The 22,374-nt window shown below is 48.2% G+C and overlaps 6 protein-coding genes across 6 annotated transcripts; 2 read left to right on the top strand and 4 right to left on the bottom strand.

The window, feature by feature from the left end:
* Positions 1-965: 965 nt before the first annotated feature.
* GLAREA_05944 (uncharacterized protein) lies at positions 966-3,702 on the bottom strand (the record flags this gene model as incomplete). Its single annotated transcript, XM_008081358.1, has 5 exons — positions 966-1,984; positions 2,059-3,135; positions 3,180-3,297; positions 3,347-3,425; positions 3,482-3,702. The coding sequence occupies 5 exons, from the start codon at positions 3,700-3,702 to the stop codon at positions 966-968; spliced, it is 2,514 nt and encodes an 837-aa protein (XP_008079549.1).
* A 300-nt stretch (positions 3,703-4,002) lies between these two features.
* On the top strand, positions 4,003-4,716 carry GLAREA_05943 (uncharacterized protein; the record flags this gene model as incomplete). Its single annotated transcript, XM_008081357.1, has 1 exon — positions 4,003-4,716. One exon carries the CDS (start codon positions 4,003-4,005, stop codon positions 4,714-4,716), a length of 714 nt encoding a protein of 237 aa, XP_008079548.1.
* Positions 4,717-5,365: 649 nt separating this feature from the next.
* GLAREA_05942 (uncharacterized protein) lies at positions 5,366-8,188 on the bottom strand (the record flags this gene model as incomplete). The annotated part of the gene is made up of 2 exons (XM_008081356.1): positions 5,366-7,917; positions 7,966-8,188. The coding sequence occupies 2 exons, from the start codon at positions 8,186-8,188 to the stop codon at positions 5,366-5,368; spliced, it is 2,775 nt and encodes a 924-aa protein (XP_008079547.1).
* A 3,050-nt stretch (positions 8,189-11,238) lies between these two features.
* GLAREA_05941 (uncharacterized protein) lies at positions 11,239-12,266 on the top strand (the record flags this gene model as incomplete). Its single annotated transcript, XM_008081355.1, has 6 exons — positions 11,239-11,364; positions 11,415-11,575; positions 11,621-11,649; positions 11,731-11,871; positions 11,934-12,066; positions 12,152-12,266. The coding sequence occupies 6 exons, from the start codon at positions 11,239-11,241 to the stop codon at positions 12,264-12,266; spliced, it is 705 nt and encodes a 234-aa protein (XP_008079546.1).
* Positions 12,267-13,987: 1,721 nt separating this feature from the next.
* Positions 13,988-15,169, bottom strand: GLAREA_05940 (Ribulose-phosphate binding barrel; the record flags this gene model as incomplete). Its single annotated transcript, XM_008081354.1, has 1 exon — positions 13,988-15,169. One exon carries the CDS (start codon positions 15,167-15,169, stop codon positions 13,988-13,990), a length of 1,182 nt encoding a protein of 393 aa, XP_008079545.1.
* Positions 15,170-19,428: 4,259 nt separating this feature from the next.
* GLAREA_05939 (Actin-like ATPase) lies at positions 19,429-21,575 on the bottom strand (the record flags this gene model as incomplete). Its single annotated transcript, XM_008081353.1, has 4 exons — positions 19,429-19,563; positions 19,617-20,690; positions 20,772-21,502; positions 21,560-21,575. 4 exons carry the CDS (start codon positions 21,573-21,575, stop codon positions 19,429-19,431), a joined length of 1,956 nt encoding a protein of 651 aa, XP_008079544.1.
* Between the last annotated feature and the right edge of the window lie 799 nt (positions 21,576-22,374).

Raw genomic sequence — 22,374 nt, 5'->3', positions numbered from 1 at the left:
GTCTTTCGGGCTATCAGTTTCTAGTTCAGGATGAAATCAATCTGAACACGACTCCTCATTTACGAAATAGTAAATCACAGTAATATTGGCAATCCCATCATGACTCAAGTTACTCATCAACGCCACACGCACGTCGACCCCAAGCAATCAAACATGCACTAGTTCTCCGTCTAACAAAATCCACAAACCTGCTCTAAACAGAGGTTGCGAGGCTTCGTGCATTTACCAAATCCCCTGGGACAAATCATGTCGTTGCCATGTATTAATCTCTTCACACGTGAGGCGTGGTGGTTTACGTGTTATATGTCTCCTAAACCACCCCCCTTCCACGCCCGAGCGTTGTGTATTTCGCAAGTGGGTTCGGTGTGTCACCCAATGAGTTTGATGGCGGACGGTGTGGTGTGTGTAGTTTCGCTCACCTATGTACTTTTCAACTTCTTCCACGACTACTATTGGTATTTCAACAAGGACATGACAGGCGGGGGGTTGATACCGTCGTTTCTGAATTTTAGTGTCGTGATTGTAGGGGAATGCCTTTTTCGTGGCAGGTAATCTTGTGATGAGTAGGGTAAGTGTCAAATGCGGAGTGTAGGTTGTATGGGGTATTAAGAGGTTTATAGAATAGTATGCGCGAAAGCAAGGAGAGATGTCGAGGTGTGATGGGTTTCCCTACATTTATCTAGTATCTATGAATGAAAGTATCGCAGAATCGTGATTTTACAAAAGATACGGGGAATAGGTTATGCTTTATTATAATTATTGTATCGTGCAAGTTGAGGCACTCGTGGGTCATGAAAGTGGTTTTGGTGGATTATTGTATACTAAACATAATAGTTAGATAGCGGTGATATATTCCCGTTGAACTTATATATACTAACTCTACATCTTCTCTCCCACCTCATCCTATCCTACAACCAAACCGGGTATATCCCCCCCTCTCCGCTCCCCCTTCCCCCCTTACTAACCTAATAATCCCTCATCAAAACCTCCTTCAACCCCCCCATCTCCCTCTCCCACCCCTCCACCTTCCTCTGACTCGCCCCCAGCTTCCCGAGCAAGAACTGCACTCTAGGACCCACCTCCCTCGGTTGACTAGGCAATCCCCCCAACATCGCAAGCTCCGTCTCATATTTATCAATACTCTTCGTCTCAATCTTCGTCAGCTCGGTGAGAATCGCAAGATCCATGCGCGCTCTCAAGACCTTGTCTTCGGTGAGGAGTCTAAAGGCGGCCGCGTAGACCGGTCGACCGGCTTTGATGGATTGAGGTCGGCCTTTGTAGGTTTTAATTGTGATGAGCTCAGCAGCGGATAGGGCTTCGAGGACAGCTTCCCCGTTTGAAGCGTCTGGTGCGAGGGACGAAGCAAAGGTGTTGGACAGGAGAACCTCGTTATAGCGCAATTCAGAGTTAGCGGCGAGGGCTTTGACGAGGAACCAAGCTTGTTCGGGGCTCCATTTGCGGGGCGCCTTGTCGACGGTGAGGAGATACATTTTTAGGATTTCGGACGCGGATTGTTCGATGATCTCTGTGACTGCGCGGTTGGGTGTTTGCCCGGTTTTGAGGCGGCGGGCGAGGAATTCGAGGTCTGTTAGGCGACCGCCGAGGACATCTATGCAGCCGTCGAGTTCGGCAAGGTCCTCGCGACGTTGGGAGGTGGTGAGTGTACCTTCGGTCGACGAGGACGAGGAGGAGCTTGAGGATGGCGATTCAGGTTCGAGGTGGGTTATTACGAATTTCTTTGCTACTTCGGGCGTGATGTCGCCGAGGGAGATTTGGCGGAAGACGCGGTCGGGAAGTGCTTTGCTGAGGGATTTGGAGTAGGATATATCGTTTGTGAGGAAGATTACGTGGGCGATGTTGGCGGTGGTGAGGAGGGCGGCCCATTCTGAAATTTTGTCGTAAACGATGCTGCTGTCTTCGTTCTTGTGAAGGAAGTTGTCAATTACAACCACTGGACGGAACTCAGGGTGTGCTTCAAGCCAGTCTAGGTAAGAGTCAGTAATATTTCTTAGAAGTTGGGTATAGCTTTGAGCCTGAGTGGAGCTAGCTTTGACTTACCATCATCGTTCAGATTTGCGTCTTTATCCTCGTTGTCTCGATGATCAAGAGCTACTTGCTTCAGGGCTGTGGCTGTATTCTGCCATATCTTGCCAAGTTGAGCATCCAATGTTTCGCTGAAACCAGACTTCACACCAATCGTTCCCTGTGCTGCAAGATCAACCAAACTACTGATGCTATTCATCCAAGAAAAGACAGGTCGATATCCAACTGCATTTGCGGCGGCAGAGATGGTAGCACTGTCTCCTCGTGCTTCTTGAATAGGCTTGCAATCGATGACAAGCGTATTTCTGCGGTCTTTTAATGCTTGATCCATTATGAGTTCTTTCTTCCCAGAGCCCCGGGGTCCCTGGACAACAATGAACGTATCCGCAGTCTCCATCAACCAGGTCTGTATCTGATCAATGATCTCTCTGCGGTCAGCCCAGATGGCACCAAGACTGACATCTTCTTCCCTGCGGTGACGGAAAGTAAAGATGTCGTTGGCCTGGCTCTTGAACCATTTGTACAGTCTATTGTCTTTGATGTGGAAAGCATGATCAATCTTGGCTTTGATGAAGAATGTCCTAATCGGATCAAAGACTGCCACGGTAACAGTAGCAACCAGAGCAGCAACAGCCGGGATGACAACTCGAGGATGGTTTACGAGCCAGTCACGAATGACATGAGCTTTTACCTTCTGCTCATAAGACAGTCGAAGCTGTGTACCAGACGCACCACCACCGGCTTCTTCCAAAACCTTGAGTCCATGAACACAGTTCTTCGCCATAATGCATTGACGAATCCTAGCAAAATCCAAGATAGCATACTTGGGCATGATCTTCGAGTCGGAAGGCTGCGAGGTGATTTCGGCGAGCTTTCCATACTTTCGAAAGATGCTGTAAAGTGTTTCTTGTGACAGCTCGGCTGCCTCTTTTCCAGGCGACATAGGGATAAATTCAATCTTAAGTCGTCGACTGGGGAATCGATACAAGTCTTCTAGCCATGGTTTTCCAATTACCAACTGTGAGCGGATTCTTCGAAATGGGTTATACCAAGGTTTGATCGGATTATTTTCCAAATACTTTGTGATATGCCCTGAGATCATTAGCCGTGATTTTAAAAGGCAGCTTTGATCATACCTTCTATCTCTTTCAGCGTGACTTCCGGACTATGTTCAAACTTCACAAAAGCACCACCATCTTTCAATCTTGGCAAGATCTCCGTGACTTTCATTGGCACTGTATCTGGGATTCCGCGCTTGACCAAGTTCAATGGTTCATAGCGACTCAGTGCCTCATTATTATACCGCCACAGCATCTCCGATATGCTTCTTCCACCACGAATCGGTAAACGCAATAGCCAGTGTAGTTTCAGCGGAAATAAATCTATTTGACATTAGAAGATCCTGTATAACTGAGTGACTTTCCGTACTATCAAAAACAAAATCCCTTCATTGGCTTTCGCGGCAATGTGTCCCGTCTGATCCTCCCCTGTCTCAGTGCTCTCCTTCCTCACTCCTCTCCACCTTGCAGAGCAGCCATCTCTCCTCAACCCAACTCTTTTCAGCGCTCCTGCATTATAAAAGTCCCGAGTCTGTATTCGCTTCGTTCGTAGTCCGGGAACACTGGTAGGGTTGAAGAAGACGCGTCTTGAGGAATTCATCTTGCCAACGATATGGCAATCCTGCCGCCTAGGAGTGATTCGACATAGCTTAGAACACAAATAGAGAGCGATTCAGTACGCGTTTTCGCTGTAAATTAACCACAAAGCTGGGACGGCTGAGAACAGGGTTTCTAGCATGAGATCATAAGGCTGAAATGCAAGGCCAGCCAAGCGCACGTGCAGATCTCTGACCCTTGCGGTTTCGCCAGCTTCAGTGGAGAAATATTTCAGTCGCATCTTCAGCCTCATCAACCTCAGCCTTATTCAAATCGACTTCAAACATCAATTGAACGGTACAAAATGGGATGGTTATGGTCCTCAACACCGGCGTCGTCGGCGCCTCAAGCTGCGCAAGAGAATAGCTCGTCGAGCGCTCCTTTACCCTCAGAAACACCCTCATTCCCAGAACCATCACAAACCAAACCACTCTCGCGCGACGAAATCGCCGAGAAAGAACTCAACTCCTTCCTCGCCGAACTCTCCGCAGACGCCAAACCGAGCAGCACAAAATACAATCGCGTCCCCAAGTCAACTCCCTCCCAGTCCTCCAAACCCTCCAACTCCACCACCCCCGACTCCGACCTCCCCTTCTCCGAACAACTCCTCCCCACAACAATGTCCTGCCGCACCGCCTTCGACGAAGCATTCTACTGCAACTCTTTCGGCGGGAAATTCAACGACCTATACCGGTACGGCGGATTGGAATCCTGTTCCGCGCACTGGAACAAGTTCTGGTTCTGCATGCGGACGCGGACGTGGAGCGAGCCGGAGAAAAAAGAGGCGATACGGGAGTACTATCGGAAGGTTGAGACGGCGAAGTATGGGGTTGGTGGTCGGGGTTTGAGTAGTGAGAATGTGTGGAGGAGTCGGGAGAGGAAGGTTGATGAGGGGGAGGGGGGCTTTGATAGGATTAAGCCGGAGGTGTTTGAGGGGAGTGATGAGGAGTGGAATCGGATGGAGATGGAGAGGAGGAGGAATAAGATTAGGGACTTGGAGAGGGGGGGTGTGAGTTAGGATTATTCGTTATGTTTAGATGCGATGAATGCCTGGATGTAGATATGGGTTGTAGGCAGGATATTGTACAAAACTGTACAGTACCATATGAAATGAAATATCCTCTCTCAATTCCCCTTCAACAGAACCGTGACTGGACTTCATATCAGACCTCGGGAATTTTCCGTATGACATCTGTCACACTAATTCGGCAGATGCATTGCGAGTTTGTTGCACGTCGCTCATGAGCGGCCCGAGCCGCCAATGCATGATGAGGGATCAGGTACGCGCCCGCTTAAAAGCATGATAGATTTGCATCCATCTAGTTAGTTTCAATAGAATATCCTTAATTATAAATGACATTTGTTCAGCCGGTTATCTGGTATATACATATCCAATCCCGAGGAAACCTCCCCAAATTCGCCAGTCCATGTTCAAAGTACATGCTATGGATCAATTCTCGAACCACCCACAAGATATCCGGACGCCGTTCCACTCTTTGGTATTCACAAATTGAACGCCAGAAAATGCAAAACACATCACCAGTACTCCATCCCGCCTGGGTTAAAATTCCTTGGTAGCCAATATGACCAAGGCCCATGTTTCCCGTAAACAGTTCGAATGGTTATACAGTCCCTCGTTACTACGCATCGTCATCTCAATGTTACATTTACATGCCATTCTGCATCCCATTTTGCATGCCGTTCATGTGTTGTTGACCTCCATTTTGTTGGGCCGCAAGCATCTGCTGTTGTTGGTGCAGGAGGGCTTGCTGCTGTTGCTGTCTCCGCCGTGAGATGGCATGGACCACCTGTTGCTGAGCTTCTACGCGGCACGACATCTTAAATTGTTGATTCATTTCAGGGGTAATCCCATTAGGGTTCTGTTGGGAGAACGCTGGCATTCTTTCCGTGTATAGTTGTTGTGCTCGTCCAGCTATTTGCGCTTGAACATTCGGATTCAAAATTTGCTGCCCTTGTTGAGCTTGAGCTTGTGCATGGTGAGCTTGCGCTTGAGCCTGAGCCTGAGCGGTTTGAGATTGTTGTATGCGCATCTGCTGCATTTGCAATTGCTGCATGTTTGGCACCTGGCCACCAGCCATGAAGTTCTGAGGCATGCCATTCGGCATCCCTTGACGAGCCATCGCCGCCATGTGTTGTGTGTAGCCCTGTGGTAGATGTCCGTTGTTACCCATTCCAATCATGCCTTGTGCTTGTTGTTGCTGCTGCTGTTGCTGCTGTTGCTGTTGTTGTTGGCGGAGCATTTGTGCTTGCATCATTTGCTGAGGTGTTACAGCTTGCCCATTGCTGTTCAGCATAACCCCACGCTGCTGCTGTTGTATCATGCGCTGCATCTGCTGTTGCTGGTGGAAATGTTGTTGTTGTTGTGGTGTCATCATTTGCCCGTTTTGCATCGGCATATTTGGCATATTAGCTTGAGGCATTTGTCCCTGTACGGGACTTCCTTGATTCATCCTTGGTGTTTGGCTCATGGGTCGGTTGAGTGGTGTTTGTTGGATGATCGGGGTCGAGTTAGGCATTCGTGGAGTTCCTGCATGGCTCTGTTGGCTTCTCTGCGCAGTCATCAGGTGCGGACCGGGGCCACCCATTTGAGGATGGTTTTGATGAACGACAGAGCCAGGCCTTGCAGGGCTTCCGCCCATACTTGAGGTAGTATGCTGCATTGGCACATTTGGAATGCCATTGACAGTGGGCGATGAGTGGCTTAAAGGGGTTCCATTCCGAACAATTGGAGAAGATGCTTGAGCTTGAGAAACTTGTTGCTGATGGAATCTTTGTGGTTGCGCATGCACCCCATTCGTGATCATGTTGTTGGCTTGTGGGTGTCCATGTTGATTTGGCATTTGACCAGGCATCACTTGCTGTACTTGTTGAGCCTGAGCTTGGGCTGCCTGCGCCTGCGCCAGCATTTGACGTCGCTGAAACTCTTGCTGGCGAGCTGCCGTAGCCGCCGCTTGCTGTTGAGCAAGATTGTTCCGCATCTTGTCTTGATTCTGACTCTCATCCTTTTTGAGGCTATCAATTCTGAGGCGCTCCTTTTCTCTTTCCTGGTTTGCTTTTCTTTCAGCTTCAGCTTGTCTGAGTTTCTCCTCCCTCTTAGTCTGCTCATGCTGAGCTTTGATGTTCTCGAGCGTCTTGAACCTCTCAAAACGAGCTTCAAATCCTCCAGCTTGACCGTCACCGCTCGCAGGATTAACCCCTCCTTGAGCATTTGTGGCATTAGAAGAGAGACGTTCATCCATGATGAGCATGTAACGCTCTTGTTCCGCAGCAAATGCTTCATCTGCCGCCATCTCGGCAACAGTTCTTTTTCTAGATTTGGGGGATGGAGGTTTGGCAGAGTGCATGGGGTGCTCCAAGGCCTTCAACAGAGCGGCAGACTCGGCGGCATTGTTAACAGGGTCGAGTACAAGCGGCGCACAGGTAGCCAAAGTAATTTGTGATTCCGCAGCATGTATGTTGCTGCTATCTAGTTCCGCCTTTGATTTCTTGAGACGCTTCGCTGGTGGTGCCATGGCTGTCAGTGGTGTGGGAGGCACTGCTGTTATTGGGGTCAGTGGAACCGTGGCCGAGAGCGGACCGGCTTCCGTACGAGAATCTCGGCGTCCATCGGGCATGGATATGGACTCGGCGGCTCTGATCGATAAATCTACATGGTTGCTCAGAGGCGTCGGACGAAGAACAATCGTGCTGACTTTTGGTTTCTGGGGAATCATGACCAGTTTTGTGGATGTGCCATTTACTGGAGCAGAAGGGGCAGGCATATTTTCCTTGTCCCGCTGCTCAGACGTCTTGCCTTTCGATTCCTCGATTTCTGGAGCCTTTCCTTTCTCGGGAAGATTGCCCTGGAAAGGGACGTACGAGGACGGAGTAAGATGCTCATTGTAATTGTGGACTGAAAATGGAATTCGCTTCTCAACCCCAGCTTCGATCTGGGCCGAGGTCTGTGACGCAGCCGTAGTCTTGTGGTCATGTATTTGAACAATCATGCAGCCTTCATAAAATGGAACATCGTTAAGGAATTCGACCAGGTCGTGGGGAATGGTCCGCGTCTTGAGGTGCTCGATCAAGATTCGCATCGGTGATCCGTAAGAGAAGCTTCCCTCCTGGGAATCGAATTTGAAGTGCGTAGGATGCAAGTGTATGATCAAAGAGGGTTTACTGTTACGGAATCGCTTTAGGATATACTGGTCTGATTTGACTGGTCTGGAGTTAGCATTATAGATATTGGGCGCATAACATAACATACCATATGGTATGGGCTCGACGCTCTGCGGAGCTGCATTTTCGCCGGCAACACTGGCAGATCTTTGACCAGCACTGGTGTTTCTCTGCCCTCTGCCCAGCAGTTGACCGGCCGGTGCGTCTCTTCTTGGGCGGCTTGCAGCCCGCACGCCATTCATATTTCCTATTCCATTGCTTGCCGCCGAATTTGGAGGCTTGCCACTATTTGGAAGTCTCCCAGTTGACATTGATGGTGACGGGGATGAGGTGGACGAGTGTATTCCGTTGGTTTGAATGCCTGGCGGGATTGGACGCTTCAGCTTGGTTGATGAAAGCGACTGGGTCGATGTCGCGGAGGGCGCCATCTCTTTGTACCGCCCAAACCCTTATCAAAAATCCTCCTCACTGCTCAATCGCTTAAAGCAGCACGTAGCAATTTTCTCACAGCCTCTTCCAACTCTCCTTCTCTATCGCAGATTCAGAGCTTTAATGTCCATCGATTGCGGTTGGTGCCTGTATTGCGATCGCGATGTCGCAGGTTGGTCCTGGCGCGTAAGTTGGATTCGAAGAAAGATGTCGCGTACGATTCGGATCGCGGCGACAGTGGGCACGAGGAATTGCGACAATATTGAGCAGATTGGTGGTGTTGTAGCTGATGCTGGGGGGGATTCAGAAGATGATGTATCCACGTCGTGGTTGATCAGGTGTGGGGGAATTCGCTTAGTGCGGATTCTAGATCAGCCGCTAAACTCGTGATAATTGCACACTCCTGGACTCTAAATCACAATCGCTTGTAACCACCTGGGCAACTCCTTTTCGACGATTGATGCCACGATAAATGGCTGCTGAGTCCTCACAACTTGAATCATTGCTAGAAAGAGTAGGTTTGTATATCTGCGGCGATGAATTTCATCTTTTGGAAAAATGGTTCGATGCTCCGAATCTGATCGATAGTTTATACTTCGTTGGGCCACTTTACAGCAAATGCCAGCTCTAGAATTTGAGTCCAGCAGAAGGGATCTTTCAAACCGCAGGTGAGATATATGGGTGGTGTGGCCAACCAATCGACAAGCCCAGGAGAATTGCGTCGTGTTAAGCCTCTTTTAATCATCAAGACGCTAGTAATATGATCACACAACCAGCTTGAGAAGCATGAATTCCACCTCTACTCAGTGTGCCGCTGGGTCAAGTCATGTCAGCACATCCATTGACGATTGCCACCAGCTACACTTCCTTTTTACGATGTAGCAGCATCTCAAAAGTTCCAATCTATCGGCTTGCTGCATCACGCTTGATGCTTATCAGATTAGGCTCGGTCAATAGACTACGTCTAGCAGACGTCAAGACAGAGGGCAACGAGAGCAGACATATACTATATATGTGAACGACTTTTCCTCCGCAGAATCTCACAAGACCAGCAATGGTTCTCCGCCTAGAGCTATTCTGTGAGGAAATCATCGATATCCCGAGGGAACTACCCACGACTTCGGGATGTATCCATGGCTCACGATGAAAGTTTCATCAGACCTGACTGCGTAATGTTGTTCTACCTCTTGATGATTCGTGTGCCTGCTGATTCATTAAACTAGGAAATCCCTGGAAGCTGGACTTTACACTTTACTCTGCCATGTGTAAAAAGTGGGGTCATTCCAGGTACTGCTCTTCCCTATTGCACTCTCATACTGCACACTCCTGATATGACTTATGGGAACAGATCTAAAGTTAATGCGATGCCTCCAATCCCTGAACCTCGTCTGCTCTGAGTTCTTACAGAAGTAAAGAAATGTCTGCCGCCTGCTATGGGCATTGGCAGTTCCACTCTAGACACATAGAGTCGGCTTTGGGTTGGCGATCTACCACGAACCAGAGCCCTCTTTCCAGCCAAACCGCACAAGAGAGTTCGGGTACTCCACATTCTAGCCTTGAAATCCACATTCTATGTGGTGTTTGCTGATATGACAGCACTGCGTGTGCAACGGGAATTTCCCAGATCCAGTGCAGGCCTGGGTCAACATGCTACAATTAGTACCTGCCTAAGCATTGCAGCAAATAGTAAGCATGCTTACTACCCTGCTTATCCATCACGAGGATGACCTGGGGTCGACAGGTAGCTGCAGGTATCTTCTATTCGACATCTGTTCCGACTTTGTACAACGCGAGCTTCATGTAGTAAGGTGAACCAGGGGCCCAAAAGCATTATACCGTTATCAGATCAGCCCTGGTATACTCCCGGTGAACCTTCAGGCAGACACTTATAATGTCATGCAGCTGGGCGAAAGTGTGCAAACAAATCCAATCCTACCAGATCTCTGGAACCGTAAGATCTGCATTTTACCCCGGTACACGACAATTTAGACACCGCCCTGAAGACAAACTTTGTTGGAAAATCTCAAATACCACACATCAAAGTTTGTACGATCGACCATCGTGCAGGCGGTATACCACTGGAGCAGGCTCATCTGAGTCCAAGGTCTTGCGTTCTGTTCAAGATCAAAACATCTACTCAACTGAAGCCGGAAAGCCTTCCGAACTACAACCCCCATTCTGACCATCCAAGGCACCGACTTCTGCACCCTGCTCAGCTGGTAAGTTGAAAACTTGAAAAGAAAAATACTTCAATCTCCACGTGATAAATACCTATATTTGGTTCTGTCCCCTACCCCTCGCTACAAGCCACGTTTTGTCAATCACACTCCCCTATTTACCCGAGAAATCTCAACCACCCGCACCGGGTATTTCGTGTATCCATCGATTCACACTCCAATCCAAACCAGGAATTCAATCGGGCTAAGATGCAGTCTTCATCCTCGCTGTCCTGTTCTCTCACACCCAGGAAATGGAGGCTTTTGAGGCTTTACACTCCTGGTTCTGCGGTACCTAGCCTCCGGGCATAGATTCTTGTACGGAGCGGGTTGAGATCATCCGACCAAACAGGAAAGCGTAGGTAAACAGGGACCGTACCAATACTCTGAAATACCCACCCGATAGGACGAATCGGTAGAACTCCATCCCCAAAGACATGTTTCTTCATGCCGGCACCGACGCTTTGCAAATTACTATAAACCAGCGCTGGTATCTCGTCAATCTATTTCACGGTTCATTGGTTTTTCCGATCGTGAGAAGTCGAAGACAAGAAGCGAAGATGGCTTTGGTCCAGATCTAAAAGGGAAATAGTATTCATTCACCTTCGTTTGATTTAGTGAATCCAATCAGTCTGGTCGTCGACTTTGGGGGTCTCTTGACAACTCCTCAACCCCAAGGAGTACACAACTTCAACCCGCAATTACAAACAGACGATATGAATCTTCTTAACATCTTACTCTTCGTAGTAGGCGTATCCAGCGCTCCTACCTGGCAAAGTCAAAGCGACGCCGCTGTCTCCAGCAATGTCTTCTGGTTTCTTCCAAACGCGCCTATCACCAGGGTTTGCAATTTCCACCATCGAGATCAACAAGAAGCTAAGAATATATATAGTATCAAGTCACGGTAGTTGTACCTGCAGTGTCACCGGGTAAAGGACTCCATGGTGTATGGCCCGGCCTTCAGAATCAAGCAGGTAGCTTTGTCTATCAGAGTGTGCTAGCCGATTCCAATTCTCCTGGCGCATGGCAGTTCTGGGTTGAGTATTGTTGCAAGTATGTTCTCCATCGCACCATACCCTCCTCAGCTAATGGAATTAGTCCAGATTATAAAGCCCAAGCTATCAAAGGTCAGTCAATGCACCTTCACCTCGAACACCACTCACCTTATCCTCCCTTCACCCTCTAAACCTCTCATCTAACAAACTCAGTCTACCCCGGCGACGCCATAACCAGCACCTTCACAACCGACGGCGCCGGTCTCTGGACTGATTCTTGGTCTCTAACACCAGGACCACAAGGTCTAAGTGCAGGCCAAACCGCCCAGTCCGGTTCGACGTCACAGAACTTCGGTAAGCTCCTATATCCCTTCCATGACACTAGTTGATCTACATCTCAATACTGACCAAACCAGCTGATAGAGGCGCCCTCATCCGCGGTCTCCTAGCCATCGAGCTCCAACAAAACGGCGCGTGGGATTTCGGCGCTGTGCAATGGAGTAATATAGCTATTACCGCGTCGACTACGGCACCGTGGTGTGCTACTGGGTAAGTATCCGTCTCTCTTACTAGATGTCTTCAAATTGGATCTTTGTTCTGCTTCGAATCTTGCTGGGTTGGATCGAGCTAATAGGAGTAGCTACGCCGTCTCACCCAACTTCCAATACTCCATCTCAGCAGGCACGCAATCAACGAACGGTGGATCAACGACATGTACCTTTCCGAACGTGCGGTTCAACGGACCTTAAAACCATCAAGGGACGTAGAAGTCGGCTTTGGGAATCGGAACAAGGGCATGGTTTTGCAGCATGGGCCATGCTGCTGGAGATATCCTGGACAAGGATAGGGTAGTCTTTGATTCGGTAGTTACGTAGGTAGATTTCAGGGATACCCAAATGCCAGACTTCATTTTGCCCATCCGATACCTTGATCACCCGGGCTAGCGCATTGGAACGCGCAATTGGCCAACATCAGGATGAATTGAACATTGACTTGGATTTGGCCGTGAGCTCGCAGGGGGTTGCATATGGCCATTGAAGTAGTAATTTCGAGTTCATCGTACAAGTTTTTAAAGGTCTTAAGTATTTAATAACAACGTTTTGTGAAACAAATCTGGAATATCATTTCTGGTGGTATAGTATTTATAATAGCTCACCAGTACATTTCTCACTTAGCTATTAGATATTTAAATTATGTCCCTAACCTTATACACTACATAAAACCCAAGCACACCCAATTTCCCACCCCACGACTCCGCATCACCCTTATACAGTGAGAAACTCTTGTTATCCTAGCTTTTACACCTTTAGACCGCTACCCTTTGTTGAACATTCGTCTTCTATTCGTATTCAACGATACTAAAACTTAATATCTCTATCGAACTTGAAGAAATCAGTCGTAAGCGAAGACGTGGATCTTGGTCTCGATGATCTGGGGGTTTGTTTGTAGTTATAGAACATCTTTTATTATGAGCAAGAGGGTTTAGGTGTAAAAATCCGGGATTGAGAGGCCGGAAATGTGGGGTTCTAGGTTTTTTGTTGTGTGGATTCGGGGCGTTGGGTTGTTTAGCAGTGTATTTTAGAAGATGAAAACCTCCTTCTATATCAGCTTCCCCACCCCATGAAAAGTCGCACAGATTACCTACTTATAATATCCATCCCCAAAATCTCACTTGATACAAAACACCATCCGATCTTCACAGTAAAATGTGGAATTGTTAGATACAGCGCCCGCTCGGCGAGTTTGTGTGGGGGTTGCTTTTGAAGGATAGAAGGGTTCATTGTCTAAGTATAACAGAACCACATCTCCATCCCCACCCCCGCGCCACATTAATACAAGATGAAATTTTTATGGTTAGTTTCAAGTGACAGCCCAGCTGTCAGAATATCGGAACAAGTAAAATGGCTCTTGCGAGTATATAGCAGAACGTTCAGCACATGGGATGATTACCTCCGACTCTTTCGCGGGGCTTTGACACCCGTTCGATGAGCGGTGCTGGTTAGTTGCAAGAATGGTGTAACTACATCAGAGGTCAGTTACACGAGCTGAAGGGTCTGGGATCATATGAAATAGTATGGAACAACACACGGTATAGAATCCCCACAAGAAGATTCTTCACAAATCACTTAATCATATATCTCTATTAAACATTCATCTTCGAAACTCAATCCCTATACATTCCAGAAATCATAATATCTACAAACCCCACAAACCTCAAAACCCCTCTACAACTGATGCAAATCTCAACATCTGAAAATACCTCCCTCCCATCAGGGGGTATCAAACATACAAGAAAGCCTTTCGAGCCAACGACACCCAAGAAGCCTTGATCCCATCCCAATTCCCTTTAAGTTATGTTAAATAGTTTTCCCGTCCATCCCAACACGCCATCCACCCAGCAATCACACAAACAAGAGTCCGAAAAGGAGCTTCAAATTCTCAAATCATCTAGATAGCCCTCGGAGTCGTATTACGCAATCCTCTCCTCATAAGCCTCCCACGCTTTCCTCCGATACCGTTCCGCCTCCCTCACCGGATCCGCCGCGAAAATGATGCCGCGGCCTACAATCACAATATCATTTCCGAGCCCGATGATCTTCGCGGGTGTGTTATACTGCTGACCCTTCCCATCGCCTTGAATCTCCGCGTCCTCGTCGTCTTGTTCAGGAGGTAACTGACATCCGGGCGTCATATTCAAAAACGCATCTCCGGGTTCTCTATTTAGTGATTCCTGCGCAATAAAACCCATCACGTAGCCCTGGTGCTCTCTCGCGCTCTCTACACATGCTGATGTGTATTCTGCGTTCATGAAATTGCCTTTACTCGACATTTGTGCTAGGATCAATAGTCCCCGGTCCATTGGCGCCTCTTCAATGCCTTCAAAGACCTCTTCCTCGTAATCTTCGTGCGACCGCGGGCTATTCACCGGTTCGAAATGCTGCGATACTGTTGTGATGGATACGATACTCGCTTTCCGTCCTGCGCGCTCAATCTCGAGATTCGACTCGGGTATGGGTGTTACTGTATCATCCTCGCCATCTGAATCTATACTCTCCGCGCGTGGTGTACCGACTGAGATGTCAGTTTTGACTTCATATTGTTTCCGCTCCCGCCACCGTATTGCTGCCTCTGCCAATGCATCTACGGCTGCTTTCCCCGGAATCATGTTCACATTGGTAATGTGTGACCACTCGATAATCTTGGCCGTGCCCTCTGTATATTGCATCTGCACCGTATTGCCTATATCACCGAACTTGCGATCTTCGAAGATGAGAAAGCCATGACGGCGCGCGATGCGTGCGAGTCGGGCGCCGGTACCGGTGGTGGGGTTGTAGTCCCAGTTCGAGATGAGGTCGTAGTGGGTTTTGAGGACGACGATGGAGGGGCCGATGGAGTCGGCGAGGGAGAGAAGTTGGTTGGTGGTTGAGACGTCAGCGCTGAGGCAGAGGTTGGATTTTTTGAGGGCCATCAGCCGGAAGAGGTAGGAGGAGAGGGGGTGGGAGGTGGTGGTTGCTCGTTCTTCGAATGATTGTTCTGAGACATGGTTTGGAGATTGTGAGGGAGACATATTGGATGTAGATTTTGTGCTTCTGGGTGCACTTGTCGGCGTAGGTTGAGCTGAAGCGGATTTTGAACTTGTCGGCGGTACCATTATGATCAAGGAAAAAGGAAAAATAAAGTACAGAATCTGAGGGAGGAAGGAGGAGGGAGGACAAAGAACGGACGGGGGTCGAGAGTCGTCAGAGTGGTGTGGTGGTGTGGTGAGTGGATCGTGCTCGAGCTTGCTGGTCTGAGGCTGGTCTGCTTGACTTTTGCGGCGGAAAATGGCGCTTGGCGGGCGGGAAGCACAGGGCAGGATCTGGCACGAAAGGGGGAGTTTGGTCTGGGCTCTGGCTCTCCTTCTGGCTGCTTGTTGGCTTGCTTCTGGCCTTGCAATCTCACTGCCGGGCGGCGCATCCTTATTTATAATTCTGGCACCAACAACCGCTCAAAATGCACCAGATGCAGCAATTTACCGACACCTGATACCACCGGCACCGACAGCGTAGCCGTGCAGATGCAGTGATGCAGTGAACCATCCTCGAAGTGCGAGTACATCATGGTCCGTCCGGAGGCACCGTGTTCCCTTGATTTGGCGGAAGATGAGGTGTTGGCACGACGAAAGAGGAGACTGCACCGTGGAGTACTCAAGTAGGAGCGGGATTAGCGGAGGCTCAGTTGATGCTACAGGAGATGAAGAGTTCCTTAAGTGGAATGAATCATTTGGAGTCCTCAAGTGCCTGGGTTCTTCGACCCCATCTAGGACGGGCAAAGGAGAGACTACCAGACAACCACTGACTGAACCTGTCACTACCACCACCACCCTGGGCCTCAACACCACCGCGCCGGCGACCACAATCAGGAACCGGCATATGCTGTCACATGCCCAAGACGTTCCCCGGATCAGCAAAACAGCCGCCCTATGAAGCTCCCGACGTCCTGCACAGATATCGGCAGTCTCCTTGATAGGCACGTATAGGGCTGTCCCACTTACTCAATGCATCGCTTCTGCCCGATTCTGCCGAGTCTGGGTCAATATCGCATCTGATATGTCTGAGCGAGACCTCTGTTGGGGGGATATGGGCCAGGGTGAAGGTCGATATGCTCGAATATGGACTCGACAAGCGGTCGTTGGAGGGCACATTGCGAGCCTCGGCGCGGGGGCCACTTCCGGTAGGACTCGACGGCGGCGTACCCGAGTCCCCTATAATGCCTAGGAAGGGCGTTATAGTATGACCTTTATATTTGAATGTGTTGCTCAAACACGTTTCGGTCCAACTGGACGCAAGACAGCTCTGATGTGTTTTGACAGTTTCGTCCGACGAGGACTCGAGAATTGGTGGTACGATGGTACAATCATTACTTTTGTACCAGTCTTCGGGTGTACTGCAGCTGCAGAAGCATCTGCCAGTCTTGTCTGGAATCTGGACGGAAGGGACAATTCCTGCGAGTAGCCGTTTTCTAGCCGCAATACTTGGGATGAGTTGTCAAACCTGGGATGATTATTCTCCATACAGAACTGACGAGGGCAAGGTTGCACCGTAATTTAAAGGCAAGATGACATGGAGTTTCGCACATATCTGGGAGTCAGACTTCACGATATGATTGCCCTCCAATACTCAACAGAAGCCCTGCCGCCTCAACAGCGATTTCAAAGCAGTCATAACAGTCTTATCTTTGAGAGCTTGTCAATTCTCTGCTCCGTCTCGCTCACGAGCGACAATCTCAAGCATTCCCTTTTCAACCAACGAACCTGACTCCCAATTCTCTACTGTTTACAAGGACTCATCGTCAGATCCACCCTCTCCTTCGCAAACGGGACCCGAGCTGCGGAAAAGCCAACAAGATAAGGTGTTGGTGTTACCTTACGCCAGCCATTCCCCAGATTCTCAACGTCTTTATCGCCTCAAGGAATTCATAAGGCTGAGAATAAGCTGCATATTTTGTAAGTGTGTGACAGAAACCTCCTGGTTATGCTCGTCTCCTCGACGAATGGATAGCCTGTATCGTGGTTGGGATATTCTATGTGCTTATATGGGCATTATCCTGAAATACTTCATTGCTCATGAGATTCAGCTGCGTAGTCCTGCTACTCGAGTGGCATGATAAGTTAATCAGTATCCTAGGTAGGAGTAACCGTTTGTAAGTAAGTGTTTTCATACTTGATCATATACACCAAGCGAATGCCTTTGGGGTCAGACTCCGATGATAGCAATCTATCTTTCGTAGAGCCTCAAGTACTTATCACTACAGGTAAGTGTTTTCTCGTACAGGCTACTATATGAATTTTTGGGGCCCTCGTTTTATGAGAAACTTATCGTATCGAGATCCAACAAAATTCGTGTTCATATACTCGGTTTGGCACACCTCTCTCTGCTCACCACTTCATACTTCCTATTCTGTGGGCTGTTGGTTGTTCCCCCACGTCATATTTTATGTGTGTGCTGCCTTCTCGTATATACCCTTTGCCCTCTTACGTGTAGGCAACGATAGGTGCATGTGAGATTACCTCTTTGACAGATCTGGGCCTGGACGTGGGAGCGTTACACAATGCTTCTTGGGATGGAACAAGTGGATGCGTAGTTATAACATAGGTTCAATAGCGTCCCCCATTTTCATGTATCTATCCTTGATGACTACAAGTTATGCATATCACAAATCCCATCCTTGTACCGAAATGCCTGCCTTGCTTGCTGCAAAGACCGCAATTTGGTTTAAACAAAGAGTAAGATAACGCTTGTGACAGAAGTAAAGATATGATATATCTAGCCTCTAATACGATGTCTGTCCTGACAGAAAAGTCAAGGGGAAAAGCACTCCTCGGCCGAGAAATAGTCACAACAATGATTCTCAAAAGTGAAATCTAATCATAGTATTGTTCAAATCAGACCTTGTAGTGTCTTCCCGCGTGGAGTTAAAAGAAGAAAGCATTTCAACCAATCATTTACTACACATCAATTTATCGGTTTGGAAGGAGAGTGCGAGTTCTTCTCCACCCAATATACCTCACTGTATCAAATGTCAAAAAAATAAATATTATTGGAAAATACGTTCCTCGTACTATATAACCTCGTACCAAAGCAAACTAAACGACCGTACCTAAGAAAAATAGGGTTTCTCTTACCACTAGGGATGTCAGAAGGGGGGGCCATGATTTTTGATATTATGTAGAGCTTGAATATGTTGTTATTCTACGATTGGGTTTTCTAGTTTACGTTTTATCTCTAGGGCGTTTTACAGAACTCGGTGAGATGTAATTGGCATGCGTCTACGCCGGTCTTACCTTCGCCGTTCTTAAAAGACTTATTTTCAGTCATGATCTGTACTTGGAACTTATGGAATCTTAACCGTGTTATCAAGTTGGTGAGTGAAATGAATGGCTGCGAAGTTCGAATTCCGTGCTTGTAATTTGTAAATTGAGATGGTAGAGTAGGAAACACTATCACGTAAATGTGTATCCAAGTCCGACGTTCTCATACCCAAATACCCACCACCTCAACACCCCCATCAATCCCCAGTCCGCCACGCCTCCCCAATTCCACACTCCATCCCTCCCCCCAAACTCCCACCCATCCTTCATCCTCCAAATTCCCATCACATACATCCCCGCATCCCCGTATCCCCGTATCCCACTACCACACTAAACTCCCACGCGCAACAATCCACATATCCAACCCCATTCCACGTAACGCACAAAAAACAACCACATAGACATATATATATCGATACGCGAAGCTCGGTGAGAAAGGATGGATACGATGTCGAAATATCCCGTGTTTGAAATGATTATGGTATAGAGGAGGGAATCTGTGGAGAGAGAGAGCGATATATGGATCGTCGACGATAGGAACTTGAGGTAGCTGACAATCTATACGATATTTTGTCGATTCTGTGTACGAAGTGTCTATTAAACAGGTAATCCAAAACAGAAAAGTTCATGTCACGTCAGATCAAACATCAATCTCTTTCCAGTATAACAAAAACAATCAACTCATTCAGCAGAGGATCATTACCGAGGCATCCCAGTCCTAGACAGATTCAAACTTCGCACAAAAGAATTTTCACACAAGTCAAACCGCTCACAATCAAAAACATTCGGTGTTTTTTAAATTTTACGACTTTTATTTTCATACACTTCCTATCGAAGTGCAGTCTGTAATACATCTGTTCCATGCAGAAGATAATCACTGGCCTTCCCAGTGTCTATGTGTTGCTAAGAAAACATCGAAACATTAAGAGCCCTGCACGCAAACCGCCAGTCTAACTAAGCCGGTATGAGATAATTGGAGACAAAAAACACCGATGGACACCGCTCAAAAAAGATGCCGAAAATGCAAGAAAACGAACTAAAGGAAATTCGTGATCAATCATTTAATCAACCTCCTCAACGGTTGGTCCATCATCATGTGTCGCACCAGGTCCACCTGCACCTGGGAAGCCACCTGGTCCACCTGGCATACCTCCTGGCATACCTCCAGCACCTTCACCGCCTGCTCCGTAGAATTTCTGTCACAAAGTTAGCATCGTTAAATCAGATAGAGGGAGATTGGTTAGCTTACCATCATAATTGGGTTGGCAACAGCCTCCAACTCCTTCTGGTGCTCCTCGTACTCCTCCTTGGTGGCTTGCTGAGACTCGTCTAACCATGAGACGGTCTTGTCAATCTCAGCCTTCAACTTCTCCTTGTCACCAGCATCAAGCTTCTCATCGACCTTGGAGTCGGAGAGAGTGTTCTTGAGTGAGTATGCATAAGACTCGAGACCGTTCTTTGCGCTGATTCTTGAAGCCTCAGCCTCATCCTCAGCCTTGTACTTCTCGGCCTCTGCCAACATGCGCTCGATATCCTCCTTGGAGAGACGTCCCTTGTCGTTGGTGATGACAATCTTGTTGGACTTTCCGGTTCCCTTCTCAAGAGCAGAGACGTTCATGATTCCGTTGGCATCAACATCAAAGGTAACCTCGATTTGTGGAACACCACGTGGAGCAGGTGGGATACCAGTGAGCTCGAATTTACCGAGAAGGTTGTTGTCCTTGGTGCGTTGACGCTCACCCTCGAAGACTTGAATAAGGACACCAGGTTGGTTGTCGGAGAAGGTCGAGAAGACCTCGGACTTCTTGGTTGGGATAGTGGTGTTTCTTGGAATGAGCTTGGTCATCTGTCCACCAGCAGTCTCGATACCGAGAGACAAAGGCGCGACATCGAGAAGGAGGATCTCGTTGGTGGACTTGGATGAAGTATCACCGGAAAGAATGGCAGCCTGGACGGCAGCACCGTATGCAACAGCCTCATCAGGGTTGATGGACTTGTTTGGCTCCTTTCCGTTGAAGTAGTCGGTGATGAGCTTCTGGATTCTTGGGATACGGGTAGATCCACCGACGAGGACGATCTCGTGAACCTTGGATTTGTCGATCTTGGCATCAGCAAGGACACGGTCAACTGGGGTGGTGGTTGATCGGAAAAGATCCTGGCAAAGCTCTTCGAAACGAGCACGGGTGATGGATGTGTAGAAGTCGATACCCTCGAAGAGAGAGTCGATCTCGATGGAAGTCTGTGCGGAGGAGGAGAGGGTTCTCTTCGCTCGCTCACAGGCTGTGCGGAGACGTCTGAGGGCACGGGCGTTGCTTGAAAGATCCTGGAAACGGTTAGCAGCTGATTTTCTCAAAACAATGGACTGAATGGCGTGAATGTGCCAAAGGGATTGGGGGATTCATACCTTCTTATGTTTGCGTTTGAACTCAGATACGAAGTGGTTGACAAGTCTGTTGTCGAAATCCTCACCACCCAAATGGGTGTCACCAGCTGTGGACTTGACCTCGAAGATACCCTCCTCAATGGTAAGAAGAGAAACATCGAAGGTTCCTCCTCCAAGATCGAAGATGAGAACGTTTCGCTCACCCTCGACCTTCTTGTCGAGACCGTATGCGATAGCAGCGGCAGTTGGCTCGTTGATGATTCTGAGAACGTTGAGACCAGCAATTAAACCGGCGTCCTTGGTGGCTTGACGCTGGGAATCGGTGAAATATGCAGGAACTGTGACGACGGCGTTGTTGACGGTTCCACCAAGGTATGCCTCAGCGGTCTCTCTCATCTTGACCAAGATCATGGAAGAGACTTCCTCAGGTGTGAACTGCTTCTTCTCTCCCTTGAACTCGACCTCGACGACTGGCTTTCCGGCACGGTCGATGACAGTGAAAGGGAAATGCTTCATATCAGCCTGGACCTCAGCATCCGCGAACTTTCGTCCGATCAGACGCTTCGCATCGAAGACTGTGTTGGCTGGGTTCATGGCGACTTGGTTCTTGGCGGCATCTCCAATCAGACGTTCGGTGTCAGTGAAGGCAACGAATGATGGAGTTGTGCGGTTTCCTTGGTCGTTGGCGATGATTTCGATTCTATCATCACGGTAGATACCTACACAAGAGTAGGTAGTACCAAGATCGATACCTATGGCGAGGCTGTCAGTAAAATTTTCATTAGGCTGGCGACGCACATTGTACTTACCAATGGCTGGGGCCATGATGAATATATTATGTGAAAGAAGTGTGTAGTGTTATGCGGATTCGTTGATTCGTGATAATCGTAAACTTCGAAATGTGTTGAAGTATCAACTGTAGCGTGGTATCAAAGAAAATTGTGTTTCTGAAATGTCTGATGAGGAAGGAAGGAACGCACTGGGCTGGAGATAAATACCTGCAAGCGGTGGTTGAGAGAATCCGCTGGAATCTTCTAAGCGACTAGAAGGTGGTGGTCAACGGTGGAAATGCCCCGCTTTAAAAAGGCAAAACAGCGCAGCGGGACCAGCTGGTTGGTTCGCGGGGCTGGTTGAACATGCCAGAAAAATCATGAAGCTTCAGTTTGTTTACTTGGGGGCAACTTATGAGATTGGCATTGGGTGAACATGGGTTTTTTTATTTTCTATCGAATTTTCGTGATAATACCATTCTGTCCTCAGCTTTCCATGCCTCTACTGAAGATATTGAGCTTCACAGAATATTCCAAAATCCCCCTCATTACTCACCGCCTATGACGCATGCCCCTCGATGCCCAAAGCTGTTGCTGGCAACAAGGTTGCCCCACCAAAATCATACCGCCACTAGGCGATTAAATTTAATTTTCAAAACTAACACATCATGGCGGATGGTTGCATGATTTTCACTTTCATCATTGCGCCAGGAATTGAGACTGAATATCCTAACCTGATGTATCTTCGCCTGGTAAAATCATGGCTCAGTGCACGTGATTCCGTCGTAGGAGGCTCAGTTTCGGCCCATATAATCTTATCGCACAATATCAGCGATAAAGAATGGCAAAAAGGA

The sequence above is a fragment of the Glarea lozoyensis genome (assembly GCF_000409485.1).
Source record: "Glarea lozoyensis ATCC 20868 chromosome Unknown GLAREA15, whole genome shotgun sequence".
In the NCBI taxonomy this organism is placed as follows: Eukaryota; Fungi; Ascomycota; class Leotiomycetes; order Helotiales; family Helotiaceae; genus Glarea; species Glarea lozoyensis.
Note: the sequence above shows the minus strand (reverse complement) of the source record. Positions and strands in the feature narration are given on the sequence as shown.